Source organism: Lagopus leucura, unplaced genomic scaffold, assembly GCF_019238085.1.
Source record: "Lagopus leucura isolate 7727_CA_CO unplaced genomic scaffold, USGS_WTPT01 Super-Scaffold_100030, whole genome shotgun sequence".
Lineage (NCBI taxonomy): Eukaryota > Metazoa > Chordata > Aves > Galliformes > Phasianidae > Lagopus > Lagopus leucura.
The window spans coordinates 3,791,195-3,814,754 of NW_024962281.1; the positions used below are offsets into that span (position 1 = coordinate 3,791,195).

The window sequence follows — 23,560 nt, forward strand, 5'->3', positions numbered from 1 at the left end:
GCTGTGAGCAGTGCTGCAGTGTGCTGCTCACCGCTTCCTTCCCAGCCCTGACAGCTGGCTTTTCCAGGGTGTACGCAGCCCTGAAAGCAGTACCAAGTTTTAATCACTACAATTAGCTGCTGCTAGATGTGGTAAATGAAGAAAGAAGGAATTTCACTGAGCTTCTCAACAAAGCAGGACTTAGGGGGGACTCTATAGCCAGGTCTCACCACTGCCCACAGTGTGATTTGCTGACTGCTGGCACCTGCCAAAAAATGAGGTTCTGGCCCATAAATAAAGTGCCCTCACCTCAGCAAGGGCTGGGTTGGAGACTCTTATTCTGACACTGGTGTAGGCAGGAGGACAGGCAGGTCCAGCAGTGTCATTTGCTGGCAGCACATTAAAGTCTCTGGTCTTATAATGCTACGCAGAGGGCTACTATGACAGTCTGTGTCAGTGAATGACGGTCCCTTCCCAAAATACGGGTTAAAGCCCAGGTGACAACTTCTAGGCTCTAGGTAAGGCTTTTTTTTTTTTTATCAGCACTTTTGATTGCAAATCTGGTTAGTGAGTTAGCATGGGAAATTACAACGTGCTGGGTAAAGCTGAGATAGAAATAGAAATGTACCTTTAAGGTACTGTAGTGTCAAATGTAATGTGAAAGGCAAAGAAGGGGAAAAAAAAAGACTGAAAAAGCAAAGTGGCTCTTACTGCTTCTTGTTGTCATCTTGTAAAGTAAAAATCTGCTTGGATTTTTCTGTTTCCACCCAAAGCATGGTGGAGTGATTGAAGGGAAATGTAACTTACCCCTCGGTGCGAGGAGCGGATCTGTGCATGGGGAGCAGCAGCTCAGGGTCTTATAGAACTGTAGTGTTCTAGAAAAGAAGGTAAAGGTCTGTACAGATCCTGTACATAAATAGAATGAATCTGTACACTGATGTCAAAGCAGTATAAAAAACAAGATTCGACCAGTTTTCTGCACCAGTGAATGAGAAGATAGTTTGGATACGCTTCAGAAAATCTGAGCTGGCTTCAAATTCCAAGAACACAACCAGGAGAAAATCAGAGAATTGTTACTATGAAACCTGTTTACTTATTGTTAATTTACAACTAGTGTTTGTAATTACCTTTAGGAAATGAAAGCTTTGAAACTTTATAAGACAGACAAGAGCAATGTCTTCAGTTGATTTTCTCCCCTAGGAATTTCTCACCTCTTCGGGCTCTCCAATGAGAGGAATACAATATACTGTGTATATATAGCAGCTAAACAGCTGATCTCAGTGGGACAAGATTACAATTTTTTCCAGCACATGTAACTGTGTGGATTTACATTCTCATTTTTTATTAGTAACTTTTCATTTATTTGGTGGGGGAGGAATTGGTATTTAATTATCTCAGAGCTGAAGTTAGTTGCTAGTCCTCACAGACGTACTCAGTTCACTCAAAGGAAACATTCTTGTGCTGTGAATTGATAGGCTATACCTACATTTAGATATCAATGGCTTCCAAAATAAATGGAGGACCCCTAAGCAGCTTGGAGAGCCCTACTTCATCCTGCAGTTATGCCATTCCAGGAGTTATAAGCCAGAACAGCAAATCTCAGCGAATGGCTTCCAACAGAGAAGTGTGGTCTTCAGTATTCCAAGTCCCAAGTCTCAATTTGTTACATAAAGGTCTGAATTCAAAAGCTCCTGGGGAAGAAATCAGGGTGCTTGGTTTCCAAAGTTTAGTTTTAGGTAGAAAAGAAAGTGGAACTTGCTTCATGTTTCCCTACAGCGTAAGGAATTTCTCAGCACAAATAACCAATTCTGCATATAATAGTATGTACAATATTTTGTCAGGGTATGAAGCTGCAGGATCCAGAGCTGTAGTTAAGATGATGTGTTGCATATCACTCTGCTTAGCAATAGTATCTCCAGCTGTCTGTAAATTTGGTGATGGGTTATTGCAATAAATGTAGTGTCATTCCTTTTAGAATTGAGAGGGCTCTTGCAGATCAGATAGCTGTGGTGAGCTCCACAGCTGGGTCTCATAGAGTGTGTGACTCCTTATTGTAACCTGAAATGTTTGTATAGTTTATAAAGAGTTCTAATCAATCCTAAATCTTCTTATTTTAAGCTTAAGCTTTAACTATCAGCTGCCTGAATATCGTATTCTTTGGACTGCTAATGACTGCTCAAACACAGTTTTTCTGCCATTGAAATTCTGATGTACCATTTATTTTATCTGTATTGTCTTCCTTAAGGGAAAATCCGCTCCAAGAAAGCCTCTATCCTGCAAGGCCAGGGTTCCATTCTATTCAGGAGCCCAGCCAAGAAAGCTTTTGTGGCCTGCCACCTAGTTTTTACCAGCCACCCACCCAAAGCCAGTTGTCACCAACCAAAACCCAGGACAGCCGTGAAAGCTCTCCTATGAGTGTCCGTAATCTCCCGTCCGTTTCCTCTATGTGCCAACCAACCATGTTTAACTACGAACGTCCAAAACATTTTATCCAGTCTAAGAATGTGTGTCAAGGGCAACAGCAGCCTCCAGGAGCCTCAACTTCTACAGAGTCAAGCAGGCAAATCAAACAGTCCTCCATTCTAATCCAGCCTCGTAACCCTAGTGGGCAGAAATTCTCCTCCTCGTCATCGCTGAGCTCGTCAATCACGCTCTCCTCACCTTCCTGTAGTGCCCCTAAGGAATCCACATATCCCGTCACACCTGCATCTGCACAGTCTCCTGCTAGCTCATCATCTGGGCAGCGGCTTATATCCATGCCTAACCAAACCCCCGCAGCATTCCTGTGCTCAGTGCTACCCTCGCAGCCTGATTTTAACAGCCAAACTCCTCCTATGGAACCTCAGTAAGTATACACAGGCTTCTAACCTCCCCTTGCTTTCATCTGGCCTGGCTTCTCCCGTGTACTGACTGACCCGAACCCAAACCTGTGGTGAAGCCAATGGGACAACTCCCACTGCCTTCTGATGCGTGAAGCAGGGCTTTGTGTGAGCAGAATGAGCCTAGTTAGGAGGCTGAGTGCTTGCCCTTGTGTCTGTGGGTACAACTGAGGGTTAAGCTGCATGGCAGTCAAGTCGTGGGCTGCTCTGCAGGTTTGTTTGTTTGGGCTTAGTTTGAACAGTTGATTTTGATTTGAGGGAAATCACTTGATTAATGGTATGCAGAACAGAAGATAGACATATAGGGCTTACGAACAGGAGGAAGGCAACAGTAGTCCCCACATAACTTTAAAGTTTCATCTCTTCTCCCAGTAAGTAGCAACAGGACAAAAGGTAATGGCCTCAAGTTGAACCCCAGGAGGCTCACACTGGATATTAGGAAAATTTTTTTCCCCTGAGAGAGTGGCCAAGCATTGGAACAGGCTGCCCACGGGAGGTGCTGGAGGCAGCATCCCTGGAGGTGTCCAAGAAATGGATGTTGCACTGAGGGACATTAGTGGGAATGGTGGTGATGGGCTGATGGTTGGATTGGATGATCTTAGAGGTCAATTCATTCTGTGATTCCTTGTAAGCCTCAGCAGTATTTTCAGGTTCCAGCTCCTGATGAGCATCTACAATATCTACAATATAGTTTTCATTAATTGTATGTGCTAGCAGAAAGGCAGCCACTTTAAATTTTTACCCCTTAAGACCAAAGACTAAATTCTTTCCTGAATATGTATTATATCATTTTGCCTTTGGGCTGCAATCCAAATACCTTCCAAGGTCAGTCAGATCTCTAAGGGAGCTGGGTCTTGCCTTCTCACCAACTTGTCTTCCTGCCAGTACTAGCTGGAGGCCACTGAAAGTCAGTGTAGCATATCCAGGAAACATTCAACTGAGGATATTAGAAAGGTGAAGGGGGTAGAGGGGGGTAGAATCCTGCTGATTTGGATATCAATTCAGGTTTAAGTGTCAGTTTGTATTCAGGAAACCTGAATGTTTCTGGGTCTTTTTGAAGCACAGCACTGAGGGAAGCAGGAAGGTAAGATGAAGCAGGCTAGCTGGGATGCTGAGCAGTTTTTGAAAGCACTGCAGGAGTGTTTGTGATTTAGGTATGCATCTGGAGCAACTGATGTGTTCTGTGTACATAGTGGAGGATTTCTGTTTCCATAGCAAGGGGCTTTGCTGCCTCACTATGCCTTTCACGTAAGCTGCTCTGAAGAATTAAATGCAACGTCTTGCGAGCTGAGGAATTGTTTTCCTAATCATTATACAAATGGACAAAAGGGGATGTGAAACTTATTAACCTGTTGGGCAGACTATGAAGGCTACTAAGTTATAGATTGTGTGAGCTATTAAGCCCAAGTAATACTGAAACACACAGCAGAGTTACAACTGTTTTGCTCTACTAAACTCTCAAGCAACCCGAGTGAGAAGATTTTGGATAGAAACAAGTGTGGAACACAACTGCAGCAAATGAGGTCCTGCTGCATTTAATGAACTGGTTTAGGTCCTGCCAGAGCACTGTGACCTCTAGGAGACCTTCACAGTCTGTTTTGAGGGATGCTTCTCTCTTCTTAGAGGAAACTTTTCAGAATCAAGTCTAACTTATTACTATAGCCAAGACTTGACTGATTCTTGAGTATGGGTTACAGGGTCAGGCTTTGTAGGAATTGTAGCTTGGACTTCTAAGGACTCCTGTGGTTATCTTGGCTCTGGAACATTTGAATACAAGTGCTTCCAGCAGCCACAAAGTATAGAAAAATTAATAAGCTACTTGTTCACACATAATGAACTAGTTTGTAATCCCATTGTGGATTTGCAGCTCCCAAACCCTTGTTTTTAACAAATGAAATTGTAAAGGAGTGCAGTTTTTGCTCCTGGACAGGCTCTCCAAGTTCAGTGCAATTAGTGGTGCCCTTAAAACACTGCTAGCCTGACTGCACATACCCCAGCCAGGATGGGAGCTGCTGCAAGATTTAACAGAACAGAACAGAATGGAGATATGCAGCAAGCTATTGAGACGGGTGGGGGGTGAGAGGGGGGCACTGAATGGCATGGTTAGACAATGATTGCTTCCCTTTCTCGTCTTCAGTTATGCCACCTGGCCTTTCTATCTCCCAAATGCTTTACAGGTTCATTTGAACCACAGCTCCTAGGTAGCAGATAGTCATCTTCGTGTGTATTTTGTAAAACTGTAGTGATGCAAGCAAGCCTACAGGAGTAACTTTGTTTTCTCTTCCTGTGTGAGTAGTTACTCAAAACCAATGTACAAAAAACAAGCTAGCATCAACTCCATGCAGAAGACATCTGACCAAGAAATTAGAGGAACAAAAGAGGCACTCATCCAGGATTTGGAAAAGAAACTCCGATGCAAAGACAACCTTCTCCAGAATGGCAACCAGGTAAGGGAAATCTGCTAATTAAAGAATCACTTGGCTGCAGTTCTTGTTAGTGCAAGGAGAGATGCAGAGACTGGCTCTAGGATCACAGAGAGTCTCCAAACTTATCAGAAAGCAAAAGGAGGCATAGGAACAAATGGAGGAGCAAGCACATGGTTAGGGATTGATGAAAACTGGCCTGAAGGTGTAGCAAGAGAGACAGCAGCTGTCAGCATGTATGTATGCAGCTACTGGGGTAAATGAGTCTGCTTTTGCTGGGACTACAGTAAGGGAGGCATTGACTTCTGAAAGCTACCTGACACAGCAAAGGTGTCTTAGAGCTGCTGTTGCTTTTCTCTCTCATCCCAACTTCTCGGCCAGCTCACACCATTCAACTGATCTGTGAATTTGCGTGATCAAATCAATTAGGCTAGAATCAGGAACAAGGTACATGTATAGGAGAGACAGGCATGTTTAGAGCCATGGCACAAACTTCAACTTTCTCCTGAGAATCCTGCTTAATGTCACATCCACAGACAGCAGAAACCCAAGAAGAACCCCTCAGTTCTTCAGACACAATCTGACCTTAGGTTCCAATGCTGGGGTTAATAAACTACCCCAAATTGTTAGAAAGTTGGAGAAATACCCCTGCTTATGTAAGAGAGTATCACCACGTGGTAAACCTCTTTGATTTCTTTTAGATGAATGATAACAAACCAATTAAAACACACAACCTTTATATCATAAAGTCAGTGAGCTACAAGAGAGTGTTAGACTCAGTGCTTAGCTATTTATACTGTGAAGGGACAACAAACAATCCCCTTGGTCAAGAAATCCAAATCTGGGAGGAGAAAAAAAAAATGGCTTACCAGTAGGGAGACACATTTCAGCAGCATGTTGGAGTCAGCAGGTCTGTAGTGCAGAAACCTTGCTTCTGGCTGAAGGCAAGCTAGTAAAATCCCAGGGCTTATAGTCTCTGTCCTCTTTTCCCCTGAAGAAGAAAGGAGTTACACCATAATTATCAGTGGAAATGGATTTGTGTCATATATAATCTTAAACAATGAAGGAAAAATATTAGGTCAAATATGAGTTAATGTCCCTAACAGGAGCACCCTATCTGCTGTAACAAAGTTTGCCATTGCAAGCCAGTGCTTCTTCCAATAGAAAGCCAGGCTAAAAATAAGGCTTATGCAATCACTGCTGTGTCCTCCTCTCTTTGTCCTCCAACAATGTCTGAGGCAACTGATGGCCTCAGCCACACCTGATGCAGTGGTGAGCTCAGGGAGACTCTTCCAAGTCTTCATCTCTTCTAAGGAGGAGATCCCTAAGCCTTCCCAAATCCTTATCTACAAAGCAATAATCGTATACATGTCCTGTACATGGGGTGCACAAGAAAAAATTGTGAGAGACCCAGTTTTAGGTGCTTGGTGTTCACAGAACTAACATAATCTCCTCCAAAGTAACCAAACTGGGAGACCTTGCATTTAACTCTACTTGTCTTCATCCCCATGTGCAGCGTTCGTACTGTTGAAACTCACTGTTACATGGCTGAAACATTCTGGCCTCCTCTCAGAATGGCACACAGCGTTTCACAAGGTGGCTGCTTTGCTGGCATAAAGCTCCTGTGTGCTGTCAGGGCTCTGGTGTTCCTCTCCTCTCTTTTTGGGAATAGGGACACTAGCACCTAGCCTCTAGCTCCTGAATTAAATCCACAGCTGAGTGACTTGGAAAGTTTTCCCAGTGCTAACAGAAAGATACCCTGGGACTCTGGCTTCTGAGATAATGCCATCAGTTACCCATAAATAATCACAGAGCAGAGAAGGGAGGCGTGGAAGGCCACAGATGGCATTAGGGAGGCTTTGATGAACAGGCAGTTTAATCTTTTATGCATTTTGTTGCTGTATATATTGAGGATGACTTCAGTAGGCATCACGGACTGCGAACCCACTGGAACGGGCGTAGTGTTTCTATTCAGACACTGCTTTCATTGAGAACACTCTAACTTTGTGGCATATCATTGTGCTTCACAAGATTAACTGAAATAGTAAATGGACTTATAACTCGAATTCCTCTATGCTCTGCTCTAAGCGATTAACTTATGAAGAAAGGATGGCTCGCAGGCTGCTCGGACCAGAAAATGCTGCATCTGTGTTTGAAGCACAAAGTGAAGACGTGCAGAACGCACAGGTAAATGGGGGCCTGTCTCCAGAGGGGTAATTTCCTGCTGATTGTGCTGTGAATTGCTTGTGCTTGAAGAGAGATAGGGCTTTCTTGGTTCCAGCACTGGAAAGGGAAGGGGGAAAGCTTTTGTCAGCACAACTCTGTATCTTTTATGTTTTGGGGGGTGATTGTGGAGTGGGTTGGAGTTTAAGCACTAAATACTGGCAGTACTTCTACCATCCCCTTGCTGGGCCTGATCTGTAGGAATGACCTCTCTAGGGAGGAATTACAACAGCTGCTGCCCAGCACTGTGACAGGCAGGGAGGACAGTGAGGGATCCAGGTACCCACTCGAAGAGCCTGAGTTCGGACTTGGCCAGCACAACAAGATTTACACCTGTCACCCTTTGGAATAAGTGACATCGACTGCAAGAGGTCAGGGCCCTGGGGTGGCACTGGTGGGGTTTTATCCCTTCCTGACGCCTGCAATCATTAAGAGAAGACAAAGCAGTTATTTTAGCAGCCCACATGCTGAGAGCCAAAAAAATTATGACTGGCATGTTCAAAAACATTTTAGCAGGCAACTTGCATCATTCATTAGTTATTTAGAACAGGCCAGCTAAAAGCTCTCTCTAGCACTTCTCTGATGAAAGTTAGTGGAAATATCTGTGATGTGGTACTGGGTTGCTAAAGAAAACATCCCTCCTGCTCCAGGCATGCAGACAGCTAGCAGGCTGGCATCCACCTTTCAAAATGCAGTTAGCAAAACTCAGTGCAAGACACACTTAAATCACTTAAAAGAGGAATACACACAACTACTTCTCCTCAACAATCACCTGACAAGAAGGGAACATTATGGGTATCAGAAACCTCTTTTTTTCCTTTTTTTTTTTTCCCCCAGAGAATAATGAAACATTTAGGCAAAGCAGGATAGCTGAGATGGTTCAAAGTGCATGAAATGCTCCATAAAAAGCAGAAGGAGAAACTGGGTTATGCTGGTGAGATTTTTTTTCTCATCGTTCTGACTTATTTTTAAATGCTGCAGTTACTGATCGATTCATCCTCTCATTCCTCAGGAATGTAACCATGTTGTCAGTCCATATAATAGAACGTCAGCACTATCAGCAGCAACTTCCTCACCACAATTTCATCTCTTCATCTCACAAGACAAACAGCCATTGTACAGTACCTGTGTAAATGAGCAGGTACAAGCAATTGGCTGTGGAACACAAGTCCAGCTAACCCTTTCAGCCTGTGATCTTCCCCTGAACTGAACTTTGCATCTATGTTTGAAGTTTAAACCCAAGCTTAAGTGTTCCACAGCAATGGAGCGCAACAGGGTGCAGAACCAAGCACTGTAATGGCAAACACTCCAGAAATTTCCAAGCAGTATTTCTATCTGATTCCATAGCTAAAATGAGTCACTGGTAGTAAACCCTGCTTGTATTTTCCAAGCATCCAAGGTCCTAGCAGGAATCAGTCTGGGTACTTTAGTAGAGGTACCATGTGATTGTGGAGTTGTCAGTAAGCTTAGTTGGCGCTGTGATCTAGAAAGAAAAATATTTTCCAGCTCAGCATGTGTTCATTGCTACTGGTACCATATTTAAGTGGCACAATGCAATTCTTGCCAGTGATTCCACTTCTATTCCTGCTATTGGGAAGGACACTCCGTACTGAGCTCTCATTTTAGATACTGCCAGTCTCCCCTGTAACAAAGGTTATTGGCTTGCCAAAGGCCCAGTGTGCCAAACGAAGCTGCAGCACCTATCACCTGTACAGGGTGATGAGAAGCTGTCCCATTCTATTAATAGGACTTGCTGGCATGGCCAAAGGTCTAGAGTGAAAAAAGGGCACCTTATCTCCTGCTGTGAATAAATGTGAATTACATCTTAACCCAACAACTTTTCAAGTTGTCAGTCTGCTTAAAATGGCTTCTCATTCAGCCTATATTCTCTTAAGTTAATTGAATTTTTCTCTTCTTTCTGAGCACCAGAATGCAGAAAACATCAGGCTGCAGGTTCCGACAACACACGTAAGGTAATGCATAAAAGCCAGTGCTGCATGACTCTGTGACTTATTTCAAATATTTCTAGGCATTGCTAGCATTGTTTTTCTTTTTCTGTTTCTAAAGCACTTTTTCTGAAGTAGTAATTACTAAATTTTCATTTCTTTCAACTAAAACGCATCTATTTGTGGATGATGGCTGATGCCTGTGGTCTTAATCCAGTCAATTCTAAGCATATCACTAAAGGTTTACAGACTTCACATGTTTCTATGTTGAACTGAGTAACTTGCGCAAGATAAGCAATTGATCAAAACTCGTGCCTTACAGTTGAAAAACAAGCTTGGTCTGTACTGCTGCATTCCTAAGCCTCTTGAGGGACTCAGTGCTTCAAAGTGATCTGTCTATGGTACATTGACATGAATAACTGTTACTGCCTTCCTCTTAGGAGCAGACCATCCTCCAGAGGAGATGAACGTGGACATGACTCAATCCAGGAAAAGTTTTTCCAACCACGATTTACACAAGTGCCAGAAGATGTAATTATTGAGGAGGGACGATTCTGCAGGCTTGACTTCAAAGTAATACCAGCCTTTCACTTTCACTCCCCTTAGCTGTGTGGTATATGTAGCATGAGCAGAGGTCTCTGAGCTGCGGTGCCTTTGTGGCTCAATAAGCCAGAGCACTAACAGCAGCTTTCCCAGGTTCTCCCTAGGAAGAAGATAGGTAAATGTTTCTACATTTTCCCTTAGGGATTAGTTTGCAAGGGGGATTAGTTTCATAAGAGAATGGTTAGAGCTAAATAATGGTAAATGTGGACCACTACACAAAACCTGTTATAGCTCACTGCAGAGACCAAATGTTAAAGCTCTGCTCCAAGAAACCACATAGAGAGGCAACTGTGCTCTGCACTGGAACTCCCACTGAATGCAGTGGCATGAAAACATGATCAGCAAGACCTGTGTAGGACTGCATGCCTTTAATGAGTCCTCCCTACGGCTCTAAATATTCTCTTGCTGAAGCAGATAATCTGGCAAGAAAATGCACTAATTACAGATAAACAGAACAGCAGACTGGGCTGAGACTGCATGGCAACTGTTCCAAACCCAGGGTAAAAACAAACCTAGAGCTTGTGCGTATGTAACCTTACTGCAACTATTGTCTGCTGATCTGATTGTGAATTGGCTTGTTTTTCCTTAATTACATCCACAACTTTCACTCCCTTGCCAGACTTCAGCATGACCTTTAGCTATTTTGCTGCAAACTGCTTAACTTCTATGTGTCGTGGGCAACCTAATCTGCAAGACACAGTTTATATTATCAAAAGTGTATAGGTAACATTGCTACAGTACTAGGAGTGAGATTAGATAAGTGAATTCCCTCCCTCCAAAACCACAAGAAGCACCTCTGACCTAATCAAAGCCTTACAGGATGGAAACAACAGAGGTTTGTGGGAATAGCATCCTCTGTTCTTGTAGATAGAGCTCATTTCTCTACAGCTCTTCTCTGTGCAGTACTACAATTATTCAATTAATATTCAAAAATAGGCAAGACTAATTTTTTGTAGTACGACCATGACTTGATCACCTAAACGCTTCAAACTCGGTATAGCACTGAAGGGTTTGTATTATCTTAAAGCTGTTCAACTCTGCAGCTTTCCTCTCCTTCACAGGTTAGTGGGCTGCCAACCCCAGATGTGATGTGGTATCAGAATGGAAGGATGGTTCATCAAGATCAGTTTCATAAAATGATAGTGTCAGAGAAGGGATTCCATTCATTTATTTTTGAAGCAGTCAAATCATCTGATGCAGGAACATATGAATGTGTGGCTGTCAATCGTGCAGGAGAATCATCCTTCGCAGTAAAAGTGGAAGTAATTGGTAAGACAGAGAGCACTGGTAACTACTTGCCCAGATTCTGAAAATCTTAGTATTCTAATGCCTTCCTCTATGTGTATGTGGCATTACAATTAGGAAGCACAAATCTCCAGACATTCTGGCTCAAACAACAACAAGAAGTCTACCTTTTCTAAAAGTACTTCAACACATTGCATTGGGATGAAATATTTCTTCAGAGCACTTGTACTGGGGCATTTCAACGTAATAGAATCTCTAGAATTTGGGATTTACTCATCTTCTGGAGCTGACAGCAGAGGACAGATAAACTCTCCTCCTACAATGGGTTGTATCTACTACACCCTCATGCACATGGGAATTGCCTGTAGATTAAGAGATGCTGAAGGAAAAGCGTCCTTCTGAATTTAGCATTCTGAAATCTTAAAGCTTGATAATAATTGTATAATACTTACAGTAATTCCTTCTTATCTTTCCTCTTTAATTTAGCAAAAGAACATCACACGCCTCCAACTTTCATCTTCAAGCCACAAAGCAAAAAGGTTTTTGAAGGAGATACAGCCAGACTCGAATGCCAGATCTCTGCTATCCCAACTCCCCGGATTTACTGGAAAAGAAACAATGAAATGGTACAATATAATACAGACCGAATAAGGTATCCTACTAATAAGTTGGCTGTTAGTGTACTACAAAACAATAACCGCTATTTATTAAATCACATTTCGATGAGCTGGTTAATAAAAGCAGCGGCTGGCTGGCTAGGTGTGCTGCTCATGATGAACAGGCCCATGTGCCAGACAGAAATGATAGCCTTGTTTTGAGGGCACAGCAAGATGCTGCTGAATTCCAGCAGTAGCTACAAGGCCCGTGCAGAAGCATGCAGTGTGTTCATTGAGCTCTGATGCTGCAGGGGCTGCAAAAGGGCCTTGGTGCCACCATAATGCTACCATGATGTGCATTACCACTGGTTCATAACAAAAGTGCAGCACTGATGTTCACATAGTTCACAGTGTTCTGTAAGAATTGTTCTGGGGCTCTTTCAGCTCCTCAGCATGTAAACTGGCTCTGATTTGAATGTCTTCTCATTTTCCTCCTCCAGTTACTTACATGTAAATACTTTTTTTTTCCCCAGCTTGTTACATGACAATACTGGAAGGATTTGCCTCCTGATTCATAATGCAAACAAGAAGGATGCTGGGTGGTACACAGTATCTGCAGTCAACGGAGCAGGGGTGGCCACGTGCCATGCCAGACTGGAGGTTGCAAGTAAGTACCACAGCACAGTGCTGCAGCCACAACCTGAACTGCCACCTGCTGCATTCAGAACAGACCCTGACGGTCCACCTAACAAAGCTCAGCCTGCTGGAAGGATGCCTGTTAGTCCAGCTGAAAACTACATTGTCACTGATAGCAAGGAGGGTGAACATAGTCCTTCCCCTACATTTCCAGCCTGTTAAATTCTTAAGACTCGGCTGTTTAACAGTGCAGATAAAAAGCAATTGAGTTGCTATAGCCTGGGTCTGGGAAGACACTGAAAGGGTCTTTTTTCTGTTCCAGCACATACAAACAAGCCAGTTCCAGCCCCAAAGCAGCTACGAGTCCGACCAACTTTCAGCAAGTATTTGGCTCTCAATGGCAGAGGGCTGGATGTGAAACAAGCCTTCTCCCCAGAAGGAGAGTTTCAGCGTTTGGCTGAGCAGTCTGGACTGTATGAAAGCGACGAACTTTAACTGGAAACAAAGAAGAAAACTCACACCAACGAGAGACAGTGCCAACACAGATGCAGTTCACTGGTAGTAGTTCTAATTAGCAAAATACCTATGTACGTATTTTTACTGTGACTCTTGCACAATCTGCTGTTCCCGTTTTACCATGGTAGGTGTTATTTATGTGGGTTGGTGCATATAACCATTTTCTGAATATTGTATCGTAAGGATAGCGCCCGAGCAGCAGGCCGACCCGCTCTCACAGCGCGGGCAGCTCCAGCCCCGCCCTGCTGGGCTACGTGCTGAAGTGGATGGGCTTGCGCTGCTTCTCTAATACTGCTCTTGGTGAGAACTCCGTGCTGTCTGATTACTAAAACCAAGTAGAGTGTTTTTATGAGATTTGAGTAGAAGCAAATAAAATCTTAAACACCCAACGCAGAGTTTGCCTCTTTCTCGCCCGCCGCCCGGCCCCACGCACGGCCGCTCTCACCTCAGCCGTCCCGCCGCCCCTTTCCAACTCCTCACGGCGCGTTAACGGCCGCCGCCACCTCTCCTTCCTGTTCTGAAGGATTCCCCCGAGCAAGGCTCTGAGCAAGAGGCAGCCACCGCCGGGATACAGCGGGCTGCGCCCCTCCCGGCAGCGCTCGGGCCGCCCGTTGCGATTCGAAGGCGGCCATGGAGCCCGCGGTGGCCGTGAGGCGCCGCAGCAGAGGTGCGTGAACGGCCGCGGCCCGCCGAGCTCAGAGCTGCGGGAGGGCGGGAGAGACGGAGCGCGGCGCTCCGGGGGCTCTGAGGTGCAGACAGGGATGCGCCCAGGTCCGGCTTCCGTCGTTTCCAAAAATCAACTACGCTTTCACATACCACCCCCCCACACCACCACCCCCCTCTCCCCCCCACCACTTGTTTGTTTCTTCATCCTTCTTTCCTCCCTGCCAGTTGCTACAACAGTCCCGGTAAGTTACAGCAAAGAAACGGAATTGAAAACCACCCTGGTAGAGCTGCTCATCTACATCACGTTCCTGGTAACCCTCAGCCTCAGTAAGTCCGCAGCCGTGCCCTGCGGGTTCTGCAGCCTCAGCCGCACAGCCGCGCTCACCTCCTGCCGTCCTTCCTTCCCAGTGACCTTCGGCATGGTGAGCACCAACATGTATTACCTGAATAAGGTGATGGAAGATCTCTTTGTGGAACAGCCCTACTCCGAAAGCGACGGGATTAATTTCAGGAATATCAGGAGCCACGCCGATTTCTGGAAAGTAAGGCTTTCAGGACGATTGCTTTCTCAGGTGAAGAAGCTGCTAGCACAGATTTGGAGCATGGCATGCTCCTGGTCCTCCCCGGAAACACCTGCTGGGTTGCTGCGGCTCAGGAAAGATGAGCACTATCTTAAAATGCACTGGTAGAAATGCTGGGTGCAAACAGCAGTCATGAAACGTGAATAGTCAGTCAAGGGAAGCAACAGGCCAGCCACCCAGGGCTGTATCAGTTCATCTGGTGGCGTTGTACTCCCTCATTTCATGTCTGTTACTGCTAGTCCATGAAATAATGAGTCCTCGCTATACAAGTGTATGGTGATGCACTAAAAGCAGTTGTAACGTGTGCGCAGATGGTTCCAAACTATGGGACCATGTTGTTTTGCACTCTAGATCACGTTCTTCTGAAATGAAATGCTCTATCTACATTGAAGAAACATACAGAAAGGATTCCCCCACCTCAAAAAATAAATGCTTCTTTTAGGTTGAGATAACTAAAAACCCAATCAGAAATACATATGTCAAAACAGATCTTCAGAGAGTAAAATAACAAGCACCCGTTAAAACAACATAGAATAGTTATGTGTGTAACCATTTGTTTAAAATTCCATGTAATCTTTCAGTGAAGCTCCAAACAGATGTAGGTTGTAGTCTTATGATAATGTCGTTCCATGGCTCTGGGAATTTCATTGCATAGGGAATAGAATGGACTCAAAGAAAAAAGATGTAAAGATCTGTACGACCGTATGTGTTGAACCTAGTTCATGTTCTACCTTAGACTGCACAGCCATAAGTAGCTGGGAACCCTGTCAAGTTTCTTACGTTAAAAAGCAGGGCAGTTGTGGTACTTACAGCTTTTGAATCCTTAACCTCACGTGTGCATGCAGTTCGCAGAGGGACCGCTCTTGGATGGGCTCTATTGGAACACATGGTATGACAACAGAACGATGACCGACCTGAAAAACACCAGCTACATTTTCTATGAGAATTTACTGTTAGGAGTAGCCCAGATCCGCCAGCTGAAGGTGCGCAACAACACCTGCACCATCTACCCCTACTTCCAGCCTTTCCTGAAGAGCTGTTACTCCCACTACAGTTACCAAGCAGAAGACAAGTCTGACTTTGGTCTGAAGAATGAATCTGAGTAAGTCATTCTACTTCAGATTTTCTTGTGGCATCTTTTGAATCTTTAGAAGGCATTTTCAAAATTGAAATATTTCAGCTGGAACCAGTAATGTTTTTGAAAACCTCACGAAATCCTCAGCACCATATTTCTTGAGTATTCTCGAGTAAAAATTGCATGCAGTGAACTACATTTTCTCTTCAGTTTACACAGAGATAAACCATCATTTGTTTTTATGCCAATATTATAGACAAGAATTCGGCATGGGAAATTTCTAGTGGAAAGACAGGAGGAACTGGAAACAGTGAGCCCATTTCAGCAAAAGTACACGTTAATTAGTCTTGTATCACTAACATCTCTGGGGAAATGCTCAGTTATACGAAGCCTAAACTTAAATCACATGTTAATAGACTAGAATCATGCTAAAGTGGAGTGGAAACAGAGCCAAAGGACTGCTCTGAACATTTTGTTTAGCATTGACTTAAGTCAATGAAAGAATATGCAAAGATGCCAGCAACAATGAACTGCATAACCCAGAGGTATTCCTTTTACATATGAAGGGTTTAAGGTGTCTAGGCCACACTGGGCAGAACCCAGACTGATAAGCACTTCTGTGAACGTACTGAGTAGATATAGAAGTGGGAATATTTTGGGGTCATGTGCCTCCTGCTTATCTCATGTAAAGAAAATGCATTATTTAAATGCCTGGATTAAATGTTCCATTGTGAATGCAGTAGAACACAAGAAGTAACAACAACAAAATAAAAGTTAAAGCTTACTTCAGTACGCTTCCCGTGGGCTCGCTGCCTTCTTTTCCTGTTTCTCACAGATGGAAATATGTTTCTGCCTCCTCTTTCTCCCCGTGGTACTGGGGATCTGTGGGCTTCTACAGAAGTGGAGGATTTATATTCACCTTACCGAGATCGAAGCAGGAGAGCATGGAGAAGCTGGCATTTCTCAGAAAGAATGGTTGGATCACTCGGGGAACCAGAGCTGTATTTATTGACTTCTCAACATTTAATGCTAACATAAACCTCTTCTGTGTAGTCAGGTGAGTTCTTACCTTTACTACACGTGAAATTCAGTTTACTGAGGCATGATGCTTGTTCAAGGACACAAGGAAAAACTGATCACCTCAGGCATACACAGCTGTGTTTCTCAGGCAATAACAGAGAAGACAGAAATTAATTAAGAAATACAGAAATTCACTTAGTGCAGAGAGCAGACCCAGAACTTTTTTTTTTCTCCAGACCAGGTGTCTGCTCTGTACAGCTGATTGCTGCTGCCATAGGAATACGTTTCATAGCAAGAAGCAAGGAGATAGCAAGGCTATCTCAAGATCTCCTGTTCTCAGCCTTCCCTTTCACAGGGGAACAAGCATAACCCTTTCTTGCAGATGGAGGAGTCATCAGGTTTTGCTATTTGCCCCAGCTGGAGTCAAGTTAGGTATATTAACGAGGTAATAATTGATGTGAGACCATTAAGGGCTGACAATTAAGGGGGTGGTAACTAACAAGTCTCTATCTTTTCCAGGTTGGTGGTGGAGTTCCCTGCCACTGGGGGTGCTCTCACCTCCTTTCAGATACACTCTGTGAAGCTCCTCAGATACGTCTCCTATTATGATTACTTCTTGGCTTCTTGTGAAGTTGCCTTTTGCCTCTTCATTGTTACATTCATAATCCAGGAAGCAATAGAAATAACAAAACTGAAAATGAAATATTTCAGAAGTGCCTGGAACTGGCTGGATATGCTGCTGATAGTGGTGAGCTGCTCCTCAATTCTTTTGCGCTTGCCAGTCCAGGCTAGCACCAGGCAAGACAGCAGTCACGCCAAAACCACCCAAACCCCTCTTTCTGGTTAGAGCCATTCACCTACTGCTCTCCAGTGGAGAGCCCTACCACGCTTTAGCACCCCTGAACTCTTTTCTAGCCTTGCTGTTGAGGTCTGGAGCTCCGTGACCTTTCCACTCTTTACTCTCTTTCTCATCCACCTTGTTTTAGTTGCAGAGCAGGGAAGCACTAGCACACAACACAGTAAAATCAGAACGTATGCAGTATGTTGTACAAATCAAGCATTACCATGGTACAAGGAGAAATAACTTGGCCAAAAAAGTCTGACCTGCCGTTTTTAACCAAACATCTAAAAAGCTCAGGTTCTTCAAAACTAATCAAGGGTCTGTTAAAATCAATACAGGCTCTGCTATGCAAAATAACAAGTCAGAAAAGGAGGAGGTATCTGGTCTTCAGTTTCACTGGCTTCTGCTTTCCCACAGGTATCCATCCTTGCCATTTGCTTCAATATCTACCGCACTATAGAAGTGTCCCTGCTGATGGAAGACCTCCTTTCTAATGCTCACGTTTATCCAGATTTCTATTTCCTTGCATTCTGGCAAGTCATTTATGATAACATGATTGCTGTCAATGTCTTCTTTGCTTGGATAAAGGTATCAGCTCTTACTATTTATTTTTTCTTTTGTACTTGAGAAACATGGTGCTTCTTAGCTTGTTATGAATGTTCGCTTTTTCATGGGTCAACTGCAAAGGTGGGGCTAGAATGGGGAATTTTGTTTATGAGATTCCTGAAGAGTTTTAAATTATCTCGTTCTCATAAACATGGGTCACATAAATACCAAGGCCATCTAAAAAAAAATTTGCACATGAACAGCTGTCTCCATTTGAACAGCTGAGAAATAGCCATGGCCAAACAGCCTCCTTAAACTCAATTTTTTTCCTAGACTCAGTGTTATCAAGGTCACAGCCCGAACTACACAGATGACATGGCTGTAGTAGGTGAAGCTATTTACAGCTTTCATAGCTTTCAGTTTGTCTTCCTGCACCTCCAAGCCAAGGCTGCATGAAGAAGCTGTTTGAGAACACTGACTGTTAGCCAGTTGTGTGGACAGTCTTCCTCATTACATCTTTTCTGCATCCCAGCTGCACATTGCCCTGCATCACCTTCCCCACAAACTAATCATTGTCACTTTGGTAGCACAACTGCCATCAGACAAGACTTTTGTTCAGCCTTGTTTTCACAGCCAGAGTAAAAGAGCTCCTCACCAGCTCTGCCTGACAGGAATCCTCAGGTGCAGGAGGTTGGCCTATTTTGAGGTCTCCTTGCCTAAGGCTCTGCTTCTGCCAGAGCTGATTACACATAGCAGTACCCAAAGGCCTGTCTGTGATCTCCTAACTTTAGCACAGAAGCCCAGCAGAACATTCCGCCTCCCTAAAAACGCACCCAATCCCAGCACTCCCCACAGATACAGACCGTTAACATCTGGAATGCAACTTAATTCCAGGTAAGACTTCATGTGTAAATTAGGATTAGACAACTTTCCTGAAGCTCTGTTAAGAGAATGCACAACATTCTGACACCACCTCCCACCCCCCAGTAACAGCATTTCTGTTCTCTTGCAGATATTTAAGTACGTAAGTTTTAGCAAAACCATGACACAGTTGTCATCCACTTTATCTCGCTGTGCCAAGGACATCATTGGATTTGCCATCATGTTCTTCATCATTTTCTTTGCCTATGCGCAGTTCAGCCACCTCGTCTTCGGGTCACAAGTCAGTGACTTTTCTACTCTTCAAAACTGCATGTATGCAATTTTCTGAACTTCTTGATGCAAAACCCCAAATCGATGAGGGCACAAACAGCTTCTGATAAGCAGAATTTGGAGGGTACAGTTCTCCAGCTCTTAGGTCTATTTCATAATGTAAAAGCAATTCTGTTGGCCCTGCAAGCTGCTTGTCATAGCCATTGTATGTTCAAAAGGGCTGCTTGAGAGACCCAAGGGTTCAAAGCACAAGCAGAGTGGCTTCAGAAACAGAAATCACAGCTCTTAAGAAAGCATTCACCTGCAAAGCCAAGAGTGTCCAAACCCCAAATGCTGACTCCATTGTTTCTTCCTCATTTTTTTTTTCAGCCACTCGCTGTAGTAACGCCACCCATCAATTCCAGGTGCCAGCTGGGACTGTTGGTGATGGTTCCTGTACTTGTAGCAATCTGTTACTCAGCTTGCACTGTGTTTTAGCCTACAGATGCATTTCATAGGACTTTAGAGAGATACCTTCAAAATACCAAGACTGTTTGAAAGCAGCTTTTTCCACGTAAAGCTCTATGACTCTTCTAAAGCTGTTTTGAACCCACTTGGATGCAAGGTAGTCCTAAGATGCAATACAGAAAAATATGCATCTTACCTAGTAATGAAGCCTCCTTTAGGGAGACAGAGGGACCTACACTACTACATTCTATACTAATGGAAAATAAGGGATCATAGAGCTGGAACAAAAAGAAAACAGTTATAAAAATACAAAACAATTTATTCGACATGGAAGTGTTTTCTCCTGGACGACATTTAGCAAGTCCCCTGCACTTTTAAACTCTCAAATGTGTGCTAAATGTCCATTTCACCACTGCAGCGTAATGCTGGTTTCTCTTAATTCACCACTGTTGTAGTCACTGAAATCAACTGCATCTATCCAACTATTTTGTTCTGATTTTAAGTAATGTCTAAAATACTTTAAAGGAAACCAGTCAACCTCAGTCTTATGTGTTGTTTTGTGTTTTTTTTTTTCCTGGCAGTTTCTCACAGTTTCGTATTGTGCTGGGAGATTTTAATTTTGAAAGCCTCGAAGTAAACAGCATCCTTGGACCTATTTACTACATCTCATTTGTGTTCTTTGTGTTCTTTGTCTTGCTGGTAGGTAAAAATTCTTCTGTGTAAGCAGTAGAGAAAAAAAAATGATTACCTTTTGTTGGGCAGTGCTCCGAGTCAGTGTTTCCTACCCCAAGATGACGCTTTTGCCTGTACTGCTCGAGTTGCCCTGTGTGCCCTTCAGCATACCTAGGCTGTAAGACAGTCTTGGATTCTTTGGCACAAGCTGGCAAGGCATTTCACAGCTTTGCCTTCCTGTAAAGAGCCGAAAAGGGGCTTTTGCACCATGGAACAAGCATATTGCACCTTTCCTTCTACTGCACTATTGATTTCTTGAGATTTTAACTTCTGAAAACTTACTTGGAAGCTCTTGAGAAGTGCAAAGTTTCAGCCTTGTCAGCTGGAAAGTTTAAAGACTTTGGTGGGACTCCGTAGTTTCAAGTTCTAGACCAGCTGGATTGGTGCTTTCATTGCTAAGGTCCGAAACACCACTTGAAAAAGGCACAATACATGGCAGGAAATCTGTCACTCCAGGGAGGTGGGCCTTTTAGCCAATGCTGCACAGGGGAAATGAGCAAATCCTCTCCCAAAACAGGAGATTCTCAGGGAATTTAAATGCATTAGAAGCATATCTGCGCCCAACACAGCTCTTCCAATTCCATTAGTTCCATTCCTTAGCATTCAACAGTCCCCAAAACAATAAGCCTAGCATAATAAACAGCTTCCAGAAAAGCATCTAACTGCATCCTTCCTGTACAGAACATGTTCTTAGCGATTATAAACGACACCTATTCGGAAGTCAAAGCAGACTTCGCAGTGATTCCCAATCAAGAATTTCACATCACAGACCTCTTCAGACAGGTAAGTGAATGCTTTTGTAACTATCCCCATGAGATCATGTTTAGAGGGGAATTTCTATGCTACATCACAAGCACAGAGCCATAAGCAGCCAGGCCACAACCATTTCAGAACACCCAACAGTGGTCGTTTCACTTTAAACAAATGTTTGACAGAGAAATCCTTCCATTAAACCCACTGGAGCTCCTAATAATTATTACTGACTCAAATATCACGAGGTAGGGTGCAGGAAGCTACCTTTTCTTGACCCTTTTAAAAACAGCATTTCAGACCAGCCTGAGTTGTGATATATCCTGACATCAACTTCTTTCAAAGCTATTCTTCCTAGATGAGAAACTGAAGTTCTTCTCTGCATGCAAGTTTAGGGATATTGCCAAGTGAAACTGGAGCAAAGGGGCCCCACACTAAAAGCCTACACTTGGCTCTCTGGTGGGGATATCATCACTAAAAGAAAAGTAGAGTTTAGTTTCCCCCACCCGAGCTTATTCTCCTAATCCTAGTCAACAGAAAGATGAAAATGAATATGCTGGAAGACCAAAACCCTTACTGGATTTGGCTGCACAGTACTTTAAGGATTTAATGACAAGTTTAAGATGTAGCAAAGTGAGTTCTCTGAGCCAAGGGAACCAAGTAAGGACCGACTCTTAGGGATTTCTTTTTGATTGCCAAAGCATCACACCAGGCAGCTTTGTTACTCCACTCAGATCCTTAGGAAGTGTCTCTGTGTAAACACAAGCCAGTTAACATGCTCAACATTCTTTGTCCAGAGCTACAATAAAGCCCTTGTCAAGCTCAAATTGAGAAAACCAGATACAGATCTAGGAGATGAGAACCTGGAAAGGTAAGATCTCAACCCAAGCTGAAGTATTTGCTGTTAGCTCCTGTGCCAAGCAGAGGCGTATTCTCACAGGACTTCTGTCTTTTTTCACTTGTGTGAACAAGCAGCAAGGAATTTCCATCCACTAAAGGAAAGGATATTTCCAAGCCTTCCAAAGGAGGCAGCGCTCATGAGAAGGTAAGGTTTATTTTTTCCTATATTCTTAGGAACTGCTTCTATTTCAAAAGCTGACTAATACCAAAGGTGTCACAGTTGTACCCACTTCTACTTACAAAAGCTTTTCTCTCCACAGAATACTATTTTTAACATCACAGAAATAGCAAAAGATAGAGCTGTAAATAAATGAGAATCACCAGTTATGGCCCAAATGGAAGCTTGTCTGGGCTCTGGACAAAGTCATGAAATACAAGAGCAGAGATGGCTGTAGGCTGTGGTCAGTGTGTCTTAGCAGTAGTAGGAAGTTGTGAGGTGGGCATTTGCCCAAATGTTAAACTAAAACAAATTATGGAAAATAAACCTGTTTTTGAACAGTCTGTTAGGTCATAGGCTGCATTTGCAGCACAACAACTATTTCCAACTTGCTTTACAAAAAGGTTTCCAGCAGTTCTTGGTAGATCCATATCTGCAGTTAACTGGTGCAAACACTTCCAAAACATCTTTAAAATGATACGTATCAATTTTACAATAGAAAGCAAAAGCCCCCCAGCTGGCTATAAGTGCTGCTCCATGCAGTGGCTGCAGCCTCTCACTTCTGAAAAGAAGTATTCTTGCATTCTGTCATTTTGAGACAGAAGGAAAACCCGTTTTCCTATGGGAACCTTTTTCTCCCCCAGGCTGCATAGATCTTTTCCTGCTCAGGCACATCCCCCTCCCTGCATGAGTGACAGTGTCCAATTAAGTCACTGTGATTTTTCTTCCCAACCCAATCCTCTGGTGCTGATTAGAGGCATCCGAAGCCACCAAAGTTACAGAAAGGGAAAGAGAGCCTTCATCACTCCGACTCCGTCGCTGCTTCTCAGAGCTCTGTCTTCCCTGAAGAATTTCAGCGGTAAGTGTTGTGAAAAGCTGCTCCTGATGCCTTACTGCCATCCCCAGGTGCTCGCATCAGCCCTGACTCGAATGAGCTAAAACTCCTACAGAGCAACAACTGAACAAACAGGAGAGCAACACCAAGGCAGTGAACCTAAGACATTACTTCAGATGTTCTTGTACCGCTGCCAACAGCCCCCCTAGGAGAGGGAAGAAGGTGGAGAAAGAAAACACATTTAGTAGAGCAGTTATTAAGGGTGTTAATCAGGACTGAGGTGAGAATTTAAAATATTATCTCTCTTCTGGAACATTTCCTCATGGCTGCCAAGAGGGTGACACAGACTGTGAAGCCTTGTGCTTGGGCAGGGTACTTCAGGACTGAAGGCCCTTGGCAGCAGACACAATATAAGCGAGCAAACGCAAAGATTACAAATACAAGTTTAAGGGAATCCATCAAAAGGGTTTGTTCCTGTATTTGTCTGTCATAGGCTCCTCAGACGTACATCTGAGTTGGAGAAGGAATTAAACAACGCTAATGCAAAACTCAGTAGGATTATGAAAAGCATGCAACAGCTGAAGGATGCTTCAGGCAAGACAGCACAGTAAAATGGACGAGCTCATCTGGTAGCAGAGATGGCCTTCTTCATACAGCTGAGATCCAAAGTCAAGAAAGAACAACCCCACACCTTTACAATTTTTATGTGTTTATATTGGTGTATAAACAGTAGAGCTGTTATTAAAGTTACTAATGTAATTTCACAATCTGGTCTGCGAGTTTCACATAGTTCTTCAGCCTTGCTCTCACCA

General features: G+C 43.6%; 3 protein-coding genes across 9 annotated transcripts in view; 2 read left to right on the top strand and 1 right to left on the bottom strand.

Annotated features, from left to right (window-relative positions):
- The window catches only part of KLHL3 (kelch like family member 3), a 112,655-nt gene extending 100,780 nt beyond the window's left edge, over positions 1–11,875 (bottom strand). For 4 of the 5 annotated variants that reach the window (XM_042881716.1, XM_042881715.1, XM_042881712.1 and 1 more), the window contains exons 1-2: positions 11,751–11,875; positions 6,151–6,272 (exon numbers count right to left, since the gene is read on the bottom strand). The gene's annotated coding sequence lies outside the window, so the exon portion shown is untranslated. Of the gene's footprint in view, positions 1–6,150; positions 6,411–11,750 lie in introns of those variants that run through there. The other variant, XM_042881713.1, reaches the window with a different exon arrangement.
- MYOT (myotilin) lies at positions 365–13,435 on the top strand. Of its 3 annotated transcripts, none has more exons than XM_042881717.1 (10): positions 365–497; positions 2,225–2,824; positions 5,155–5,305; positions 7,370–7,468; positions 9,428–9,477; positions 9,891–10,023; positions 11,115–11,322; positions 11,785–11,950; positions 12,428–12,561; positions 12,853–13,435. In XM_042881717.1, the coding sequence occupies exons 2-10, from the start codon at positions 2,391–2,393 to the stop codon at positions 13,023–13,025; spliced, it is 1,548 nt and encodes a 515-aa protein (XP_042737651.1). In that variant the 5' UTR covers positions 365–497; positions 2,225–2,390; the 3' UTR covers positions 13,026–13,435. The 3 variants fall into 3 exon arrangements, with proteins under 3 accessions (XP_042737651.1, XP_042737652.1, XP_042737653.1); XM_042881718.1 differs by having other exon boundaries at positions 366–497; positions 9,434–9,477; XM_042881719.1 differs by lacking the exon at positions 2,225–2,824 and having other exon boundaries at positions 374–497.
- Positions 13,436–13,676: 241 nt separating this feature from the next.
- PKD2L2 (polycystin 2 like 2, transient receptor potential cation channel) lies at positions 13,677–23,359 on the top strand. The gene is made up of 14 exons (XM_042881803.1): positions 13,677–13,713; positions 13,938–14,039; positions 14,121–14,254; positions 15,139–15,395; positions 16,204–16,425; positions 16,908–17,136; positions 17,647–17,817; positions 18,788–18,969; positions 19,956–20,073; positions 20,788–20,889; positions 21,654–21,727; positions 21,832–21,901; positions 22,669–22,772; positions 23,242–23,359. Exons 1-14 carry the CDS (start codon positions 13,677–13,679, stop codon positions 23,357–23,359), a joined length of 1,920 nt encoding a protein of 639 aa, XP_042737737.1.
- Positions 23,360–23,560: the final 201 nt, after the last annotated feature.

What these genes read in the sequence shown, in the direction of transcription:
- MYOT (XM_042881717.1), top strand. Translation starts at nt 2,391, where the DNA reads ATGAGTGTCCGTAATCTCCCGTCCGTTTCCTCTATGTGCCAACCAACC. An exon ending in TTCTCCAGAATGGCAACCAG is followed by an intron (nt 5,306 to 7,369) that starts GTAAGGGAAATC and finishes CTCTGCTCTAAG; the next exon opens with CGATTAACTTATGAAGAAAG. An exon ending in TATAATACAGACCGAATAAG is followed by an intron (nt 11,951 to 12,427) that starts GTATCCTACTAA and finishes TTTTTTCCCCAG; the next exon opens with CTTGTTACATGACAATACTG.
- PKD2L2 (XM_042881803.1), top strand. Translation starts at nt 13,677, where the DNA reads ATGGAGCCCGCGGTGGCCGTGAGGCGCCGCAGCAGAG. An exon ending in GCCACGCCGATTTCTGGAAA is followed by an intron (nt 14,255 to 15,138) that starts GTAAGGCTTTCA and finishes GTGTGCATGCAG; the next exon opens with TTCGCAGAGGGACCGCTCTT. An exon ending in GAGGCAGCGCTCATGAGAAG is followed by an intron (nt 21,902 to 22,668) that starts GTAAGGTTTATT and finishes GGTGCTGATTAG; the next exon opens with AGGCATCCGAAGCCACCAAA.